Source organism: Thrips palmi, unplaced genomic scaffold (assembly GCF_012932325.1).
Source record: "Thrips palmi isolate BJ-2018 unplaced genomic scaffold, TpBJ-2018v1 HiC_scaffold_4, whole genome shotgun sequence".
NCBI classification, from domain to species: Eukaryota; Metazoa; Arthropoda; class Insecta; order Thysanoptera; family Thripidae; genus Thrips; species Thrips palmi.
Window position 1 is genome coordinate 3,425,532 of NW_023144631.1, and position 19,106 is coordinate 3,444,637.

The 19,106-nt window shown below is 42.4% G+C and overlaps 4 protein-coding genes across 5 annotated transcripts; 2 read left to right on the forward strand and 2 right to left on the reverse strand.

The window, feature by feature from the left end:
• The first annotated feature begins 995 nt into the window (after positions 1 to 995).
• Positions 996 to 4,321, forward strand: LOC117649223 (5-hydroxytryptamine receptor-like). The gene is made up of 4 exons (XM_034391760.1): positions 996 to 1,108; positions 1,377 to 1,750; positions 1,994 to 2,205; positions 2,365 to 4,321. Exons 1-4 carry the CDS (start codon positions 1,038 to 1,040, stop codon positions 2,713 to 2,715), a joined length of 1,008 nt encoding a protein of 335 aa, XP_034247651.1. The 5' UTR covers positions 996 to 1,037; the 3' UTR covers positions 2,716 to 4,321.
• On the reverse strand, positions 4,319 to 11,028 carry LOC117649222. Of its 2 annotated transcripts, XM_034391758.1 has the most exons (14): positions 10,796 to 11,028; positions 10,339 to 10,395; positions 10,105 to 10,257; positions 9,812 to 10,006; positions 9,608 to 9,724; positions 9,427 to 9,538; positions 9,223 to 9,346; positions 9,010 to 9,145; positions 8,479 to 8,532; positions 7,884 to 8,009; positions 7,534 to 7,799; positions 7,276 to 7,457; positions 7,036 to 7,207; positions 4,319 to 6,958 (listed from the first exon to the last, which is right to left on the reverse strand). In XM_034391758.1, the coding sequence occupies exons 2-14, from the start codon at positions 10,355 to 10,357 to the stop codon at positions 6,830 to 6,832; spliced, it is 1,785 nt and encodes a 594-aa protein (XP_034247649.1). In that variant the 5' UTR covers positions 10,358 to 10,395; positions 10,796 to 11,028; the 3' UTR covers positions 4,319 to 6,829. The 2 variants fall into 2 exon arrangements, with proteins under 2 accessions (XP_034247649.1, XP_034247650.1); XM_034391759.1 differs by lacking the exon at positions 8,479 to 8,532 and having other exon boundaries at positions 10,796 to 11,027.
• A 497-nt stretch (positions 11,029 to 11,525) lies between these two features.
• LOC117649116 (serine/threonine-protein kinase/endoribonuclease IRE1) lies at positions 11,526 to 17,887 on the forward strand. The gene is made up of 19 exons (XM_034391569.1): positions 11,526 to 12,089; positions 12,197 to 12,320; positions 12,393 to 12,435; positions 12,524 to 12,669; positions 12,778 to 12,909; positions 13,060 to 13,167; positions 13,249 to 13,489; positions 13,610 to 13,878; positions 13,954 to 14,174; positions 14,263 to 14,427; positions 14,509 to 14,669; positions 14,757 to 15,061; positions 15,159 to 15,352; positions 15,455 to 15,573; positions 15,666 to 15,822; positions 15,905 to 16,099; positions 16,187 to 16,378; positions 16,495 to 16,709; positions 16,786 to 17,887. Exons 1-19 carry the CDS (start codon positions 11,970 to 11,972, stop codon positions 16,943 to 16,945), a joined length of 3,267 nt encoding a protein of 1,088 aa, XP_034247460.1. The 5' UTR covers positions 11,526 to 11,969; the 3' UTR covers positions 16,946 to 17,887.
• LOC117649118 (APOBEC1 complementation factor-like) lies at positions 17,768 to 18,952 on the reverse strand. Its single transcript, XM_034391571.1, has 2 exons — positions 18,357 to 18,952; positions 17,768 to 18,271 (listed from the first exon to the last, which is right to left on the reverse strand). The coding sequence occupies exons 1-2, from the start codon at positions 18,798 to 18,800 to the stop codon at positions 18,008 to 18,010; spliced, it is 708 nt and encodes a 235-aa protein (XP_034247462.1). The 5' UTR covers positions 18,801 to 18,952; the 3' UTR covers positions 17,768 to 18,007.
• Between the last annotated feature and the right edge of the window lie 154 nt (positions 18,953 to 19,106).

Consider the following 19,106-nt stretch of genomic DNA (forward strand, 5'->3'; position numbering starts at 1 on the left):
ATTACTTTCCGGGAACGGGGTCCGGGACGCGGGCAGGGCAGGGCAGGGCACGCCGCTAGGGCCGCTAGCCGGAATTGTCCCCCGAGAGGCCGCCGTAATGTGTCACCGCGTTCGCCGCGTCGCCGCGCCGCACTGGCCCCGGAAGGGACTCGCGAGAGTCTCGGAAGAGCGATGCGAGCCGCGGACTGCACCGTAAGTTACGTCTTGGCGCGCGGCGGGCGTGCCTGGCCCTCGGCCTGGCCCCTGCGGCCGCGACTCGAGACTGGAGTCTAGAGCTCTCTGATGACGTCCTCAGCCGCAGCCAGACGCACTATTACGCTCCGTGCGACCGTCGCTGCTAACGTTGACAAAGTCAGTGGGAAGTAGAGCCGCACTGTGCCCACAGTGTTGCCACACAAGGAGTCGAAAATGATGCCAGACTCAGCTTGCCTTCTAGGCATCCACAAGGTAAAATCTGGATGTGGATATTGCTCTCGTTCAGTTTCAGTTGCGTGAGTTGCGTGTATTCTTATCAGATGAAAATGGTTACATTCTATTCTTCCCGCGGGCCTGGATCAAGTTTAAACAGTATTTACTGGCCGAGCAACGCCGAGCGCCCGCCGAGTCTCGGGTGTGCAGGCCCGCGGACCTGCGGCGCGTCCTCTGATCCGCGGGCGCCGTGCCGCTCGACGCCGCGTGGACTGGCTGTGCCGTCGGACCCGCCGCGTGGACTCGGACTGCATGGTCCAGTTAGGTCCACGCCCTCTCGACGTCGCCCTCACTGGTCCGCGGCGCTCGCCTCCTTTCAGGCCGCGTCGGCCCGCCACTGTGAACCGCGCGTGCCCTCTGGCCGCGCTCCTCGCCTGCCTGCTGGCAGACGTGCTCGTGATCGCTCGCCTTATAGCCGCTGGACGCGGGGCCGAGCTGTGCGACATGTGGACCACTCCGACGTGCTCTGCTGCCGGCCAGATCCTCCACCTGGTGGCCATGCCTGGACAGGTACGCCGCTGGGCGCCGGTACGCCTTTCAGCCGCACGCTGGGGCCCGAGCTGTGCGACATGTGGACCTCGTCCGACGTGCTCTGCTGCACGGCCAGCATCCTCCACCTGGTGGCCATCGCCCTGGACAGGTACGCCCTCCGGGCCTCGGGTACGCCCTTTCAGCCGCACGCCGCAAATGCCTCGGACACCGTGTATCAAAGCGGGAGAGGGGGTCAGTGGGCTCTGCGCCGCTCTGTGCGTTGCAAAATTAAATTCTTGACAACATTTCACACTCCTGCGTCGCGCGCTCTCTGCCGCCTCACGCTCTATTGTGAGCCAGTGTTTGTGACGTACGTGTGTATGTGTGTGCCTCCAAGAGCCGCAGCTGAAAAGAAACGTGCTGTGGCGGTGTCGCAGGTACTGGGCGGTGACCAACATCGACTACATACACCAGCGGACGGCGCGCCGCATCGGCCTCATGATCCTGGTGGTGTGGCTGGTGGCCTTCATGGTGTGCATCGCGCCCATGCTGGGCTGGAAGGACCCCGGCTGGGACGAGCGCGTGACGCTGGACCAGGAGTGCATGGTGTCGCAGGACATCGCCTACCAGATCTTCGCCACGGCCTCGTCCTTCTACCTGCCGCTGCTCGTCATCCTGGGCCTCTACTGGCGCATCTTCCAGACGGCCCGGCGCCGCATCCGGCGCCGCGTGCAGACCTCGGCCGTGGGCGGCAGGGCCGTGCCCGGCGGGCCGTGCGCCAGGAACCCGTCGCAGGGCGGCGTCGTGGCAGGTGAGCCAGACGGCCGCCACTGCCGGGGGGGCGATCGGACTCCCGGACGCGTTTTGAGCTCCAGAGTCGCTGAATGGGACTCGAACCGAACGTGTGACCCCACCAATGGATAGCTCTCCAAACGAGGAATCCATAGATGGGGTCACAGGCTCGATTCCAGTCCCATTTAGCGACTAGAGTTTTGGCCGCCGGTCTTCTGGCCCACTGTGAGCCGCCGATGTCTAATGGTGGGCTTGGTTGCAGGAGCAGCGGGCGGCAGTGGTGGGCTGGCCGCAGCGGTGGTGGGCATGATCGGCAGGCCGCTCCCCACCATCTCGGAGGCCACCACCACCACCACGACCACCGCCTTCACCAACGTGTCCTCCAACAACACGTCGCCGGAGAAGACGTCCTTCGCTAACGGGCTGGAGGCGGACCCGCCCACCGCGGACCAACTCTCCTGCAGCCCCTACTCGGTAATTAGCCCATCGTCTCAGCAAAAACCTTAAAATTTCAGTTCGCCCTATGCTTTTCTGTGTTGATTGTGGAAATTAAAGTTCCTCTCAGTGGACCCCCATTTTAAAGACTCGAGCCGCGTGCCCACCTTAACAGAAAGCTGCGCATTCTCCCTCCAGGCGTCGCAGCACCACCACTACCCGAAGCGCAAGAAGGAGGCCATGGACTCGAAGCGCGAGCGCAAGGCCGCCAAGACGCTGGCCATCATCACGGGGGCCTTCGTCATGTGCTGGCTGCCCTTCTTCATCATGGCCATCCTGCAGCCCGTGTGCGACACGTGCTACTTCAACAAGTTCCTCGTCTCCTTCTTCCTGTGGCTCGGCTACTTCAACTCGACGCTCAACCCCATCATCTACACCATCTTCAGCCCCGAGTTCCGGCACGCTTTCAAGCGCCTGCTGTGCGGTCGGCGCGCCACGCTGCGGCGCCGCAACAACCGTCACCTGGCAGGCAGGGGCCGCCAGCTCTGAGCCCTACCCCTACAGTGCAGGCTGCGGTGTGGACGTCGGTGTGGACCGAGTGGACTCAAGTGTAGCCTTTCCCTTTTTCAACCGTCACCGCACAACGCCGCACGCCGGGGCGGCCGCACCCAACTTCCTTCCCGTGGCACACTGGAGGACTTAAGTGTGAAGGGAAGTCCAAAGTTGTGGGAATGCCCCGTGTTTCGATCGTTTGCTGCACCCCTCTTCCTGAAGTATTTCTTTCATCCTCGTTTGAATATCCCATAGCACCCAGAGGGTACTGTCATTGTCCAGGACAAACGAAAAGAAAAATTAATTTCATGAAAAGGGGTTGGGATCCAGGCGGTGGGGAGCCGCCCGAGTAGCAGGATTCTGTGATGTGGATGTGGGGATGGAATTCCCTGATGATTAGTGGCTGCGATTGATGCAGAGACCAAGTGCAGTGCTGTATCTTAGCGCTCTTGCATCAACTCATCCTAATCAGAACCAATCTGTGTGTAAATACTGAACCAATCAAAGTGTAAATTTGTTAATAAATTGTTACAAGATGCACATACAATTTTTGTAAAGTATATTTAACTAGACAAGTAAAGAAAACCTTGTAGAAAAAAAATTAAGAGCCATAACTTCCCGAATAGACTTAGAGCCAAGAAGCTTAATTTTATGGCAAGCAAATGTGCAAAGAGAAATCAAGTTTTGGAAGTCTCAGTCCAGCTGGTAAAACATGTTATTTTCAAACAATGCCAGAACATTATGGGCGTTTCTGACAACAAAATTTGAGAATGCAGTACCCATTTTTTCCAGAATACTACACTAATTTCAGCACAGTGGGTACGAAGTCTGCAGACAGACAAAGGTCATTTTTGGAAGAGAAAAGAGACATCAGCGAATTTATTGCCTCCGTTCTTTCAGTCCTTTTTTAAAAATTATTATTTGTTCCGTGTAGACTTGATGACCCCCAGATAGCTTGTTACTATTTGCTTCCTTTGGCCACTGTTCGGTCTGAAGTGAAGAAAGTCAGAATTTCTGAATGGGGTCACCAGGATAGCCCGTCCTCAGCACAAAAATCGATTGAGAGGTATGAAATATTTATGATAAAAGAAGGCAGCTAGAGTTTTTAAATTTAAGCTGTTTTATCTCATTCAAAACTAACTTTTTATTAAATTATAAAGTAAAATAGGTAGCTGCAGTGCCCTTCAGACTTAGTGTTATCTTTGTTGTAAAAATTTATCAAAAAAGATGTCTACCACAATGATTCCAGTTCTTTTAAATAAATGATTGGAACAATGAAAATATCAATTAACTTTATGCATTGAGAGCAAAGTTATGAAGCTTTACACACATGAGTGTCTAGAATGAACCTGCGGTACCTTTATTGTGTAAGACTGTCACAATTAGACTTAGAGTACCTGATTACCCTGACATACATAACAATACTTGGCAATAAACCAAAGTTATTTACATGTTATACATTCAAAATGTTACTAGCATGGCTGCATGTCACTTGTTCCTTATAGTAAAATTTGTTTTCTTAATGGAATGTGATGTACAATCAAGTGTTCTGTGACGAGATGTGAACATACAAACACAAGTAAAGAAAAGAAGAACTATGTAAGTGCAAATGTTTTATTTTTTCCCTCAATAATACAGGGAGGATAAGAAGTGGACTCATTTATAGTGAAAACATAAATGGAATAATTATTACATTTGGATATGTAAGAGTCATAGTAATAATGTAATAATATTGTTCTGAAAGTAAAATTAGGTACACAAGGCAAGATTTAATACAAAAATGAGATTTTCTACAAGTGACAAAGCCCACAACATGAAAGACCCGCCAAACAAAGCAAAAAGCTTCCTCACTTTACACTTGGTTTTGACCCCAGGAACTAGGAACATACAGAAAGGAACTTAGGTAACAGGTTTCCAGAATTAATTTGTGAATGTGTATGTAAATGTACTGCTAGACAAGAAAAGTTGAAAACCTAGGATTTCTAACAGCCTAGAGATTACTTTCCCTAAAAACACTGTACAAGTTTGAGAAAAGGCTGTAGTGCCCAGAGAAGTTGATAGTAAGTCTCTATCAAAGACTCTGCACAGCCATTAACACGAGAAAAACACAAATATAGATACACAAAATAGAAAGGAAAATAAATAGAGGAAATCTATCACCAGTTATTAGATGATGACATAAGCCTACAGAACATTCTTTTCACCATGAGAAAGAAAACTTTTGTCTTTTGCTCAAAAAAGATCCTTTGGTTTAAAGCCTACTTCTGAGATCAAATACCATACACATATTCATCAACAGAATACAATCTCAAAAGAAAACACATACTTTAAGATTGTGTGCAAAAGTAACAAATGCATTCCCCAACTTGGCACAGTAACACAGCTTGTCATGGAATTTAAAAAGAATCAAAGTACATACTAAAAATCACATAAATCAAACAAGAGCAACACAAGCTAGACAAGGCAATCTTCTTAAAGGTTTCAACAACCTAATGTTTGCATGCCAGAAAAATAGTTGAGATGTCATTTCAAACAAGTAACAAACAAGTAACAGTTTTGGGGTAACTCTGCAATTTGATTTCAGAAGAATAGTCTAGTTAGCAAAAAGGAGGAGTTGGCAATAGATAAAATAGCAAAAGGCAAGATATGAGGCCTGCCAGTCCCATTAGACAGTAACATAGTTAAGAATGTGAAACTTAACTTCTCATATGCATGGCATGAAGTGTTAAAAAGTGCTCAAATTCAACAGGTTGGCTATCAATAAAAATGAGCTGTCAACATCAAAACAAGTCAAGAAAAACACAAAAGCTCCCAAAAATGTCGACTAGAGAAGGGGGAAAAAACAAAAAATTAAACCATAAACCACTAGAGTAATAAAGTAATAGGTATGTTGGCCTCCGATTTTCATGCAAGCATCACCGCAAAATACACATCGGATAAAAATGGTAAAAGTTCCACACAGTACCACTAGAATAAATTGGAACAGACCAGACGACTGACTAGGACCACAATGTCACCCAGAATACAAAATGTACCACAAAATTCTGAGCCCAAAATTCTAGACTCTCTATCAAAAGATAGCAAAGACTTCCTGAATTTTAACATTCATCACAATTACTGTTAGAGGTAAAAACTTGTGATTTGTACACTAACTATTCCACTACGTTACGTATTACAACATTGCTGGAGAATAATTCTGCTATGACATCAAATAACCTGTCATGCCTGAAAGAACTTAGAAAGTACACAACTATGTAATAGATGCACAATATTCGTTGTGAGCAGAAATTTTTCAATGAATGAATATATACTTTCATAACTTACATGAGCTCATACGCCCTAACATTACAAAGCTGTAAATAAATAAAACAAATAAGTAATCTCCTGATTTATCAACCACGACACTTCTACCCTATCAAGATACAAATTAATTTTTCGATTGTCATCCATGATGTAGAACTAACAAAGTACGATTCATAAGTGTTGAAATAATCCATGTGATTGGTTGACATTCTCTTCTCCCATAACTAAAGTTCAGATGACGCATGTGGAATGTGACACCAATAAGACACAGCAGACAACACAACAACAGAGTATTCTAGAAAATTGAAAAAAAAAAGACACACACAAGTTGAAAGGAAGAAAAAATTGTGTAATGAGTTAAGTCTATCAATCATCACCCTGTTTTGAATTCTAAAAGGCCACTCAGTTCAGTGTCAGTCCCAACAACATATTTTCTCTTCCAGGCAGTGTGCAGCTTGTGACATTTACTTACATATATTTAATAAATTGTAAAAGATCATCAAAATAAATACTATTTTAAGTAATGGTACAAAAAGAATTAGGTCAAAAGACTGAATAAGAGCAACTTCAATAGAACATTGAGACATTCAGACAATATTTTTCTATCCCATTACTGACGAGAACAAAAACAAGATTTTAATTCACAAATTTGCTGTTTGCATTGGACATTCTCCTAGCGCTGCCACTTACTTGAATGGAGCAAAGTACTACTGCTAAGAAACATACTACAACTAACATTATAAATATTTTTCAAAAAAAAGGAGGCAAGCTCTTGTGATGCGAAGAATACAAAGCAATAAAAATGGCTTTATGCGTCAGATGGTGCATCGAGACCACAGATCATAGCCTTCATGACACTTGCAGCAGCCAAAGCAGCATAAGGCTGCCACTCAGAACGACGAGCGCCATCCTTGTAATCGGCAATACCTCTCAATACCTGCCAAACAGCCATAAATTAGACTATTTCGATGCTCAGGAACATTCAAGATAAGTATTAGGAAATTTAACACTTACTGCAAAGCTGTCTCGACAATTTCCTTGCACACTCTCAATCACAGCATCAAATTCACAGTCATATGCCAGGGCACCGTATTTGGCAGAAAACATTTGTCGCAGCATGTCCTCTCTTGCAACTTTGCGGCCAGAGGCAATAGAGCCTAAATGAATACGAGGACATCCCTCCTGCCTGAGAAAAAAATTCAAATTGAGACCTCGTCAGCAAATTGGGCAACGGTTGGCAGGCCAAATTCTTACCTCTTGGTAACCCCTTCAGCTGGAGATGGATGAGCCACTTCAATTACATCCCGTTCCCCAATAGACATAAAAAGCTTGTCTGATTCAGAATCTGGCCTTGAAAAATCATGTTCATGTTCACTGGAAGTAATGCCTTTCAGGCCCTCATTTAAGTATTGCATCCAAGGTACAGATTCTTCCTCCTGAAGAAAGATGGAGATACCAAATCAGATTGAATACATCTATGGGAGGACAACTCAAAGAAAAATTATTATTAACCTGAGATTTGAGTTGTGCTGCAATGGACTGCAGAACCAAGTTGCTCGGACAATACTCCTTTGTCTCAAATTCAAAATCTCCATCAGCTTCATTACATCTGACATATCCACAGTAGGTGTAGACATACTTCTTTTTACCATTTGAGTTATTATTAGGATGAGAAACAACCACATCACCCAATCGTACATGCTTGGAATAGTCAGTGTAATGAGGTACACCGCCTCCAACACCCACCAGGAAAACATAGTCCACCTTCTGGAAGGTTCCTGAAACATATTAAAGGTAAGTTAAAAGTCGAATCTGATTTGTGATAAATAATAACTTTGGCTTGCAAACCAGCCAAAACTTACCTAGCAATCTGGTGGTGGTATTCCCTGCAGCTGTCATGGCCTCTCTGGTGTGACCCACACTAGGAAGCTTGGTGCTCACAATACGATGGGCACCAATATTGCCCAAAGTATAAACGTTGGATTCTCCTGTAAAACCAATGCTGAATATTACAAAAAAAGAAATACTACTAGATACAGGCATTTTGAAACCTCAGAAGCTGTAAAAATAGTCCATTACACAAACCAACATTTAGACACACAATATGCACAAAAACGCCCTGCACGTAGACATGAAGCAGAAAAGCATGAAATGAGGGTAGGCCAGAGCCACCCTAATCACAGAACAAAATAACAGTACCCTGAAGACCATGTCATTGTTGTCAAGTTGGTGAGGACGAGGAGAGACAATACACAATAATACCAGAAGCGATTTCCCAAAACACAAACAGGATAATCCAGCTCATAAACCACACAATTGGGCACCATTTGTAAAGAAGTTGAATATAGATCACAAAATGATAGGACATTTTACCACAGACAAAACCCACGTCAATTGATGCAAGTAAAAGGAAGCCATGCACAATACAGCTCATCGCCTCAAGAATCAGGAGCTTACCAAATCGAGTTGGTTTATAAAAAGTTCCATCAGGAAGTTGAACAGCTGGAAGACCTGAAGAAGTGTAATACTCAAAACTGAGTAGGTGCAAAGCATACAGATTCATACTCAAGAAGATTACAGAGAATTCATGCATTACTGTAAGAAACTAGTCAGTCATGCTTCAGAAAGAAAATCAAATTTCAAACACGTGCATGAAAATTTTTGAGTCATTACAAGAAAACATTCTGTTGGTTGAAATCAAGCATTAACAAAACTTGAGAGTTAGAGGTGGATTCATCCTAGAAAGTGGCACCAGACAAAGTACGCTAATCATGCCAAGGGCTCACTAGAGAAACAATTGACACACCATTAATTGCACGGCTTACCCTAGAAAAGACAATGTTAAGAGGATAGGAGTAAAATACCCTAATAAACAAATCATGCCACAGCCAATATCAGCTATTATATTACAAGAAAATAATAAGATCAAAAAAGAAAAAAGAAAGGGGGTTAAAAAAGTCTTACAAAATCCACAAAATCTTGACTTACCCACAGTGGTGTACCGCACAAATGTTTCCTTGTTCTCAAGCATGGCATCTACTGCAATTTTCTCGCAATACTGTGCAGTTATGACAGCAATCGTGGGCTGTTTGGCACTTACCATTGTTGGCATTTGCTTGACAATCTACAAAAATCATTAATTTAGAAAATGTTTTAAAACTTGCTTTAAAATTGCAATCATTTTTTTTATGGCAAGCATACCTGTATTTCTGAGTCTGCCTGTCCAACTCTAGTATAAGCCCCATGTTCAAGAGCCTTCACAAGCCCTTTTGTTTGAAGCTGATCTATGCATGATGCTACCAGTTCCACTTCCCACCCATGTGAGCTAGAAGGGGCAGAACAATGAAGATTGGCATTCTCTCTTTTAACTTAACAGGTGTCAAAGAAGAGATTATGGGTGCTTACTTTGCAATATCTTGAAGAGTGATCGGATTAGGATAGGATGACTCAATCAGCTCAAGAACCTTTTCCTCTGTTAGTTCTACTTGTTGTCCAAGAATGCTTTCGTCAGCTGACACTGAGAGATAACATCAACATAAATAAACATAGGTATCAATTTTTAAAATGTGCTGCTTGAGGGGCTTACAAGGTCTTGTTGGTGGAGCAGCCGACTCAAGTTGCCGCAATTCAATCTCAAGGCGGCGAATGCTGGGATAACGGTGCTGCATTAACTTCATAAGTTTTTTTATGAAACCAACATAGTCTGTAAATTGAGAATGAAAGTTGAGATAGAAGGAGATACAATAAAAATAAAAGGAAATTCCAGAACTTCAACAGAAAGAATTTTTACCTCTTGGAAATTCTTGAGGGCTGACCAATTCCTTGAAAAACTCTTGGGCAACTTGAGGCTGTTGCCAATCAGGTAATGAAGAAATGAACCAGAACTGGAGCAACCTGCTCTCCTGGGTGTGGTTTCCTGTTTGTGCGTTTACAAGGAAGACACGGAACTCGAGGGATAATTGTGCTGGTATGTCACACACAAGATCTGAAACACATTTTGGACATGAACGATTAACCACACGCAATTTAATGTTAGTCTAACAAAATTGCTTGGCAGTTAACTTAAAACAGATTAAAACTTACCACTCTGAGCAGTTTTATTAATGACAATGCCTTTGTGATCTCCTCCAGCAACATGCATTGTTCCATCGCCATTCAGAGTTGCCTTACTCTTTCTTTCAATTATTAGTGTAGTGGAGTTGGCTGTTTTACATTTGGGAGTCATGACAATTTGATCTGCAATTTCAAAATTGAAGATAACTTGACAGAGGGAACAACTTATGAATTAGACTGAAGGACCATAATTAAGTACTTTACCTGCAGGAGATTCCTCCATTTTTATTTATCTTTGTTTAGACTGTGGACAATAAACACCTATAATGGAAGAAGGAGCCTCCGTCAATTAAACAGTTTTAAAATGTCAATCATTATCATTAAACACCAGTTTGAGTCTTAAGTTTAATCTTGCAATGTATATGTTGATGCTGAACGTGTGCAGTAATATTAGGAAGCTGGGCAGAAAGTTTCAGATCAGAAGGCTGGGAACAAAATATGGAAACTAGGGCCATGATTCATGCTTTAAGATGAGCTCATGTGAGTCATCATCACCCCAGCTTAGTCATCTACCATACCATGGCCAATAAGAGGGAAATATAGACAGGAAGCAAAAAAGGAAAGTCCTACACAAGAAGAACAACTACGACACGGAGAAAGGAAACCAATTAATTCCTGGACATGTTTTGACAAGACAGCTGCAATGCAACTCTGATGTTACCTTGAGCCACACCTTAGTGATAAGGTCCTTGAAACAGCTTTCTCGGACGACTGACAAGAGATCAAACGTGGCAGAGCTTGCTATGACCGTGGGCGCCAGTGATAACGAGATCAATTAGGAATCAATATTGATTGAAAGAGTTTGAAGAGGTTGTCGGAGTTCAAGTAACGCCCACCTCCAGCGCGAAGTACTGCATCAACTGCAACCGCCACTGCACTGCACCGCTCTTAAGGCCGCTTTGTTTTTTCGATGGCTGCGGGACAACAGATGTATGAGAATTCCTCCTGCACTGACTCAAGTTGTGAGCTTGACGTATGTCCGATTTCACGGCTTTTCAGTTGCTTTCTTCTAATATTAAACAGTTTTTAGTGAAAATTAAAGCTGAATATGGTACTCGTTTACATTTTCTTCCAATGGTTCGGACAGCGGAGTGACGGTAAATCGGTACATAGTACCAGAAACTTTTCATAGCCAATATTTCCAGCTTCGCAGTTTCTCCAGAATAAAACTTGATGTTACTAAAATTATGAATGAGTATCTCTTGGATTTTCTTAAAACGAAGAGCGAAATATAATTTAACGTTTCGTGAATGTCTCGTAGATTTTGGACACTTTTCCCCGCGAAGATTTTAGATGAGAGGGGTTGATTAGGATAGGCGATTCGGTTCTAGGTTGGCAATAAAACTGCCCATTGTTATTGCAGCTGACCAATGACAAACAAGTAAGTCGGTGATTTGTCGCCCTAAGGATAAGTGAAGTGCTCCGCTCTTACCTCTCCTAGGTGCTCCACCACAACAAATGCAATTACGCCAACAGATTGTGAACATCCAAATACCTTCTGCTATTTGCATCTCCTTTTAAACTTAGCCTATGCTGGCTGGGAGTGATTTCCATAAGTGTCAAAGAATTTGTGTGGCCCGAACAGAGACGAGAACTGATCGCAACAAGTATGATGAAAGAAGACATTTGCCTTGAATATTTGTGCCCAATGGAACTTACAGCTGATAACATACATTCTTGACTCTGTGGTATGGCCAATGGTTCAGGACAAGAAAGAGTGATGTTTCTTTCACATTCTGTTTTCATCAATCATGTCTTGTATGACATTGAAAGTGACAAGGGGTTTATAACCTGGTCATTTATGTCACTTTTCTGATTTTCTGTGGAAAGAATGAATGCATGGGCACTCATGTTTAAGAATGACTTTACAAGAAGGCAACATGAAGCTTGGAATGGTGTTGTTGACAATCTTCTTCGCCCTTGCGAGAGTGACGGCTACAACCAGTCCACTGGCCGTTAGTATTTTTTAATTCTCTGAGATCGGCACCCATTTTTTTACCCAAATCGTTCATGTTTTTGATCTTGTCTGAGCTGGCTTACTTTACTACATTCTTTGTTACAGACCCCTAGCACTAGTCTTGTAAGAGAATACCAAGATGATCGTCTGCTGTTGTTATCAACACTTGATGGCTCATTGTATGCTGTTGATCGTCTCACCGGTATCACTCAGTGGCAGTTAAAAGATGGTAAATGCCTCAATATTTGACACTTTCAACTACCTTTTCACATGTGTCACATGTTTTCTTTTCTTGTTTTAGAACCTGTTGTTAAAGTTCCTGTTGATGCATCGAAAGCAGTAACGTTAGTATCTGAAACACCTAACTATCTTTAACAGCTCCTAAATTTGCCTTCAAAGTAAATAATCAAGTGTTCCCTTCCATTTCATCAGACCAATATTTTTACCTGACCCAAAAGATGGCTCATTATATGTTTTGGGTGGATCTGAAAGAGAAGCATTGAAGAAATTGCCTTTTACAATACCCCAGCTTGTGGCCCAGTCTCCATGTCGTAGTTCGGATGGAATCTTATACACTGGTATGTTCCTTGAGACCACATTTGTTAAAATTCTTATTGTTTTGCCAAAGAGTCATTTATTTTATACCTTAATTTAATTTTACTAAAATTAATCTTTACATTCTTCAGGGAAAAAGATGGATACATGGTTTTCTGTCAATTCAAAGACAGGTGAAAAACAACCTGTGCTCAGTTCAGATGGACAGCATGTCTGTCCATTGACAGACTCCAATGGCAATTCATTTTATATAGGCAGGACAGGTAATAATTTTATTAAAAATTGTTATTAATATAATTTTACTGGCATCTCAGAATGTACATGCACATTCAAACATTTGCATGCTCATAGTCTTAGAATTTCTGGATTTGTCTCTTTCCCCTTTAAAATCTGACTCCAATGGTTTGGTCTAGAATACAACATAATTATGCTGGATAGTAAGCAGAAAGAACGCAAATGGAATGTGACCTTTTTTGACTACTCTGCAAACACAATGGATAGTGAACTGCTGAGTAATTATGGTGGGTATTAAATTAATAGCATTTTATTGCACATCAAATAATGTAGATTTTTACTTTATTACACTTCAAATATTTTTGTAGAAATGGTTCACTTCATGGGTAGTTCCTCTGGTCGGGTCATAACCATGGATCGACGGACTCACCGTCATCTCTGGTCCAGTAATTATGGATCACCAGTTATAGGAGTTTATCTCCTTGATACAGAGGGACTAATATCTTGCCCCTTTACAAGTGTTGCTGAAGAGACCCTTGATGCTTTGGCTGATCAGCTCAAGTCAACAGCTCCATCAACCTGGCTGAGTTCAGACCAAATGAAACTTAAGTAAGTTCCTCCTATTTTTGGGGGGATGGGAGGGGAGGAGCTCCCTCTTGGAGAGTGCTAGAAAATGTTGTTACTTTTTAAGCATTTTGCATTTTTGTCTGTCACAATTTATTTTTGTAGGTCCACATTATATGTTGGTGAACATCCATTTGGCTTGTATGCTCTCCCTTCACTTGTTGATCAAAGTGTTGCCACCGTGAATCATTTGAACTTTGGGGCACTATTGATTGAGGGTCCGAATGAAGGTTCCACTGCAGGCAATGTTGGTGACAGCACACAACACAATCCTGGGAGCTCAAATTTGAAGGACCTCCAAAGTAACTTGGATAATGTATTGCCAGCAAGGAAAGACATAGATGTGACTCCTTCCTATCCTCTCATCATTCTGGGTAAGATCCAGTCCAGGCAGTTATTATCTAAATGTTTTTATGGTGGGACTCACTTGTACTTCCTATTTTTTACAGGTCATTATCAAACACCATCATTCAGTGAAGCAATTGTGCCTGATGGACAGAAAACAAGTGCAATGATTCCGTTACCTAGGCATGTTGTAAATTTTGATTGGGAGCTGGAGAATGAAACTGGTGAACATAGCCATGAGGACAATAGGGGGCCACATAGCCCCAAACCAGTGTCCCCCCAAGTAAAGACCACTCCAAATTCTGATATTTCTTGTTGGGATGAGGTATGTTGCTTTGCCTCTCAATTTAGCCAAATTTACCTGAAGTTGTTATAGCATGTACCTTGTTCACGAACATCATCATCATTTGTAGGTGATTAGAGGCAACTTCTCCACTGTGCTCACTCCAGAATGCATTCAGTTTATGTACTCTGGCCTTAAAATTTGGGTAACTCAACAAGAAAATAAATCATTGAAAATAGCTATGGCACTTATTATTATATCTATGGCAGCTTTATTTTGTTACGTACGAGGAAAGGTGAGAATCTTGATGTGTAATAATTTATCAGCTGTAAGCTACTCTGTTTAATCTCATTGGTCTTCTCATGGTCGTCAATAGATGCGGGAGATTCACCAAATGTCTCAGAGTTCTCACAGTGGCAAAGTGGAGTCCTTCACTCAACCATCTGAATTACATGGGCGAGGTGTTTGTGTGGGAAAAATTACATTTTTCACAGCTGAAGTTCTTGGGAAGGGATGTGAAGGCACGTTTGTTTATCGGTAAGACTGTAATGTCCTGTCACTATCTACTTTTTATCCATTTCCTAAATTTTGATTTTACCTTTTAAAAATTAATTTTGTTTTCAGTGGCTTGTTTGATGGACGCAATGTAGCTGTCAAGAGGCTACTGCCAGAATGCTTTTCGCTGGCAGATCGCGAAGTGGCATTGCTCAGAGAATCCGACCAGCATGCTAATGTCATAAGATATTTTTGCACAGAGCAGGATCACCTTTTCCGGTACATTGCCCTAGAGTTAGCTGCTGCAACTCTGGCAGATTTGGTTGAAGGTCGCATTGTCTTAGGAAGCACTGATCTTCCTGCAAGGCTGACCACAACTGAAATAATAAGGCAGGCTACATCAGGAATGGCACATTTGCATTCTCTTGACATTGGTAAAGATTTCAACTCAAGTGCAATTCATAGGAATGTCTTGTTTTAATTTTCTGTGCTGTGTGTTTTATAACAATTGTGCTTTGTTTTTTTTAACAGTTCATAGAGACATTAAGCCTCAAAATGTTCTTTTATCAGTCCCCAACGCCCATGGGGAAGTAAGAGCTATGATATCTGACTTTGGTCTGTGTAAGAAACTCCAGAAAGGACGGATGTCCTTCTCCAGGAGATCCGGTATAACTGGCACTGATGGTTGGATAGCTCCTGAAATGCTTTCTGGTTCTGGGCGCACGGTAATCTATAAGTTTTATTATTATTGGGGGTTGCAGTTTCATGAACTAATCAGTAAGAGATTTGTCAGTGCTGTTGTATTTGACTCTATCTTTTATTACCAGACTTGTGCAGTTGATGTCTTTTCAATGGGGTGTGTGCTTTACTATGTAAAAACATCAGGAAAGCACCCATTTGGTGATCCGCTTAGGAGGCAAGCTAATATTTTGAGTGGAGAACCCAGGTATGTTGTGCAGAAAGTTGCCTTTCTTCAGGTATGTCTGTTGTTGCTTTCAACTTTGATGTATACAATTATTATTATTATTGTTTTCACAGGCTGAATGACTTGAACAGTTCTCAACTTGACCAGCTCTTAACCGGCACCTTAGTAAAATGCATGCTAAGTTGGGAACCACTGGAGCGCCCACCTGCTGAGGCTGTCCTGTCACACCCTCTCTTTTGGAGCAGAGCAAAAATAATGTCGTTTTTCCAGGTTTGTTTTTATTTTATTTTTCAGTTGGAGAATCAAAAATTCTGTAGGCATTTCATAATATTTCAAACTTTCTCATTTGTAGGATGTCAGTGATCGGGTGGAAAAAGATGAGCCAGCAACAAGCACTGCACTTCAGGCCCTGGAGGCTGATGGTGCCAGAGTGGTAAGAGGTGACTGGAGAGTGCATATTTCGGATGAAGTAGCCCAAGATCTGCGCCGTTACCGTAACTACCGCGGGTTGAGTGTCAGAGATTTGTTGAGAGCTTTGCGAAATAAGGTATTCATAAAAGTCTTTGGAAAAAAAAACTTTGAAAAGTAGTGTTTTAAAATAAAATTAATGTGTATGTTTCCACCTATTTTGTAGAAACACCATTATAGAGAATTATCCTTAGAAGCACAAAGGAGCCTAGGAACAATACCAGATCAGTTTGTAATGTACTGGATGGACCGCTTTCCTCGTCTCCTGCTCCACTCCTGGCTTGCCATGCAAATTGTTCGCCATGAACCAGTCTTTAAGCCATATTACCATATTTCCCACACATTTCCTCCCTCTCAGGTATACTTGAATGACTTAACTCAGTTGTATTGCAGAAATATTTATCTTTACTTAATATCCTTTTCATCCTCCTGTTTCTAAAGACCTTTTTCTAAAAAAACATGGTATTATTGCAGGTTAGCATAGCTGCTGACAATGATTGGGAATCTACTGTGACTCTAGATGCTGTTGACTTCAATACTGTGACTTGGCAAAATTTGAAAGACAAAAGCTCTCCGAAAAGCAAGAAAAAATTACCAGGAAATAGCAAAAAAACTTTTAGCGGAAAAGAGTCTCCTAAAAAAGATCCCCGCACAAATCAGAGAGATGATCAAGTAGACTGGCGTCGCAGGTAAGTGGTAAAAGGTATTTAGCAAAATCTAAGTTATTATTTATGTTCTATTCTCATTTGTCCTCCCTATCTACAGAGATGTCATTAATGATAAATCAGCTGCAAAGTCTGCAGAGAACTGGAGATGTGAACACAGGAGACTTAATGGAGAAGAGGATAATTTAAACCAGGACATGGGTGTAAATTCTCCCTTGCCAAAAGTTTTGGAGAAAGAGACATTGAATAAGAAGGCCTAGATGAGGCAAATTTTAAAAATAGTTGAGAAAATTTCTTTCTAATTACTCTTGTGCATTCCATGTGTCTAAAATACTGTAATATAACTTAAAAATACGGTGGATCTCAACATAGGAATTTAAATGCAGACCAGTCGGTTAATGAGGCAAGTCCTTTTTAAAATCTTTGATTATGAACATTTTATGTGTGTTGTTGCATTTTCTTGGTCTATTTTCGAGTTCCAACTGGAGCTCGGAATACTTTTAAGCTTTGACTTGTTGTGGATTTGTAATTGTTTGCTTAGAGTGCAGTGTGTGTACTTGTGTGTAGTTTTCCTTGTTTGTTAATTTGTTTCACAATTCTTCACTGATCACTTTCAGCTTACTTTATGTAACTTTTGTGGTAAGGAAACTAGGACACCAAGGTGGTCTCTGGTAACAGAACTAGACCAGAATGGCTTCTGAAGCCATTACTGGCAGTATGCAATTTGACGTTTAAAGATATGTATAAGGCTGTGTCAAATTCTTCTGGTGTGACGGATGAAGTATTATATTATTACTTATTGCTATTTGTGAGCAGAAAGACTGGAAAGATATGCCATCTTTTTTAAATGTTGTGGGTCACAAGTATACCACTGTTTAGTATAACTATCAGGATTGACTTTCACTTAAACAATTAATTTTAACCTGACATGTCATCAATTTAATATATGACAGGCTGTTATTCATGAACGCGCAAGTTCTGGTTTGAGGCATCCTTGTGATTTGTTGCTCATCAGTGGTCTCCTAAGTTGAATATTTGTAACATTGGATGTGTGTTTATAGTATGTGTAATCATTGGACCAGTAAGTACATAGCTGTTTATTTGGAAAAAAAATAGCATTATATTGTAATTAATATAAAAGTGATTCAAACTGTGATAATGTAAGTTTAGGTATAAACAATAAAATATTGAAGTTAATGGTTCATCTAATTGTCCTACCTCAAGGCTATCCTTTGTAAAAGTATATGATAAAAACTAGGTGCTACAGGAAGCATGGTAAAAACATAAAAATACATCTAGATTGGGACTTCATTAAAATTACACTAGGCATTCTGATGACCTCTTGATGCCTCCATGCGATTGGGATCAGCCCAGTCGATAACTACTTGAGGGCCGAAGACTTCATTCTTGATTGGAATCAAGGACCTCCTGGCCATGGCGGCTTGCCTGTGAGAGGTGTACGTTACAACAGCATATCTGTAGGGCACATAGGCCTCCTCAAGGTGGGTTCTTCTCCCTGGGGGAAACACCTTAATGGTTTGGACCCCTTCAGTGACTTGATGGAGCCATGAGCGGAGGAAATTTTCCTGCAGGTAGACAAATTCAGCAATTCAGTAAACAATGTGAAGGGATATGACATGGGAAACACCAAACACATTCCAAGATACTTACAAGGCCTGCTGAGGCCATCAGCCCTCCAATAAAGAGTCGCCTGTTGTTCACGCTAGGCAAGACTCCTATCAATTGCCCTTTCCTAATTTGGAAATTATTGAGTCTTTCCACCGCCCGTTGAGCAGTCTCAGGGTTGAAATAAGATACGAAAGCGAACCCGCGGTTCGTTCCGCTAAAGTTCATCATTAGACGTATCTCATAAATCGGCCCCACTTCCAAGAAGGGCGGCGCCAGCTCATCTTCATACAGGTCTCTAGGGAGTCTTCCAACGAAGACTTCTGAGCCCTCTCGGGGTTGAAATTCCTCCTTCCACAGGGGGTTGAAGAGCTTCCTTTGCCCGTGCACTTGTGATAGTACGTATCCCGTATTCGGTCCTATTCGTTTCTCCAGAGCCGCCCTCACCTCCTCAGTGGACGGCGGACGGACACTCATCGAACTCATCATCTTCAGTCTTCAGTCTTCACTGACGTTCTCTGTCAGATCGTCAACAAAGCGACTGAAAAGGGCAACCGGCAGGCACTGGCAATTCCTGGCAACTGGTGGCAGTGGGTGAAACACGAGGCGCCGCGCCGCAGCTGCCGCCGCCCCAACAAGCAACAACAAGGAGCATAACAAAACAACAAAACCAACAAACAACCAGTCTCGCCACTGGTCACTCATCTCAGGACGTTTTTGTTCATTTGATTATCGGAGGGGTGATGCTAACAGAATGAAGAGTTCTTATGTATTTTCATTAATTCAGACGAAAAA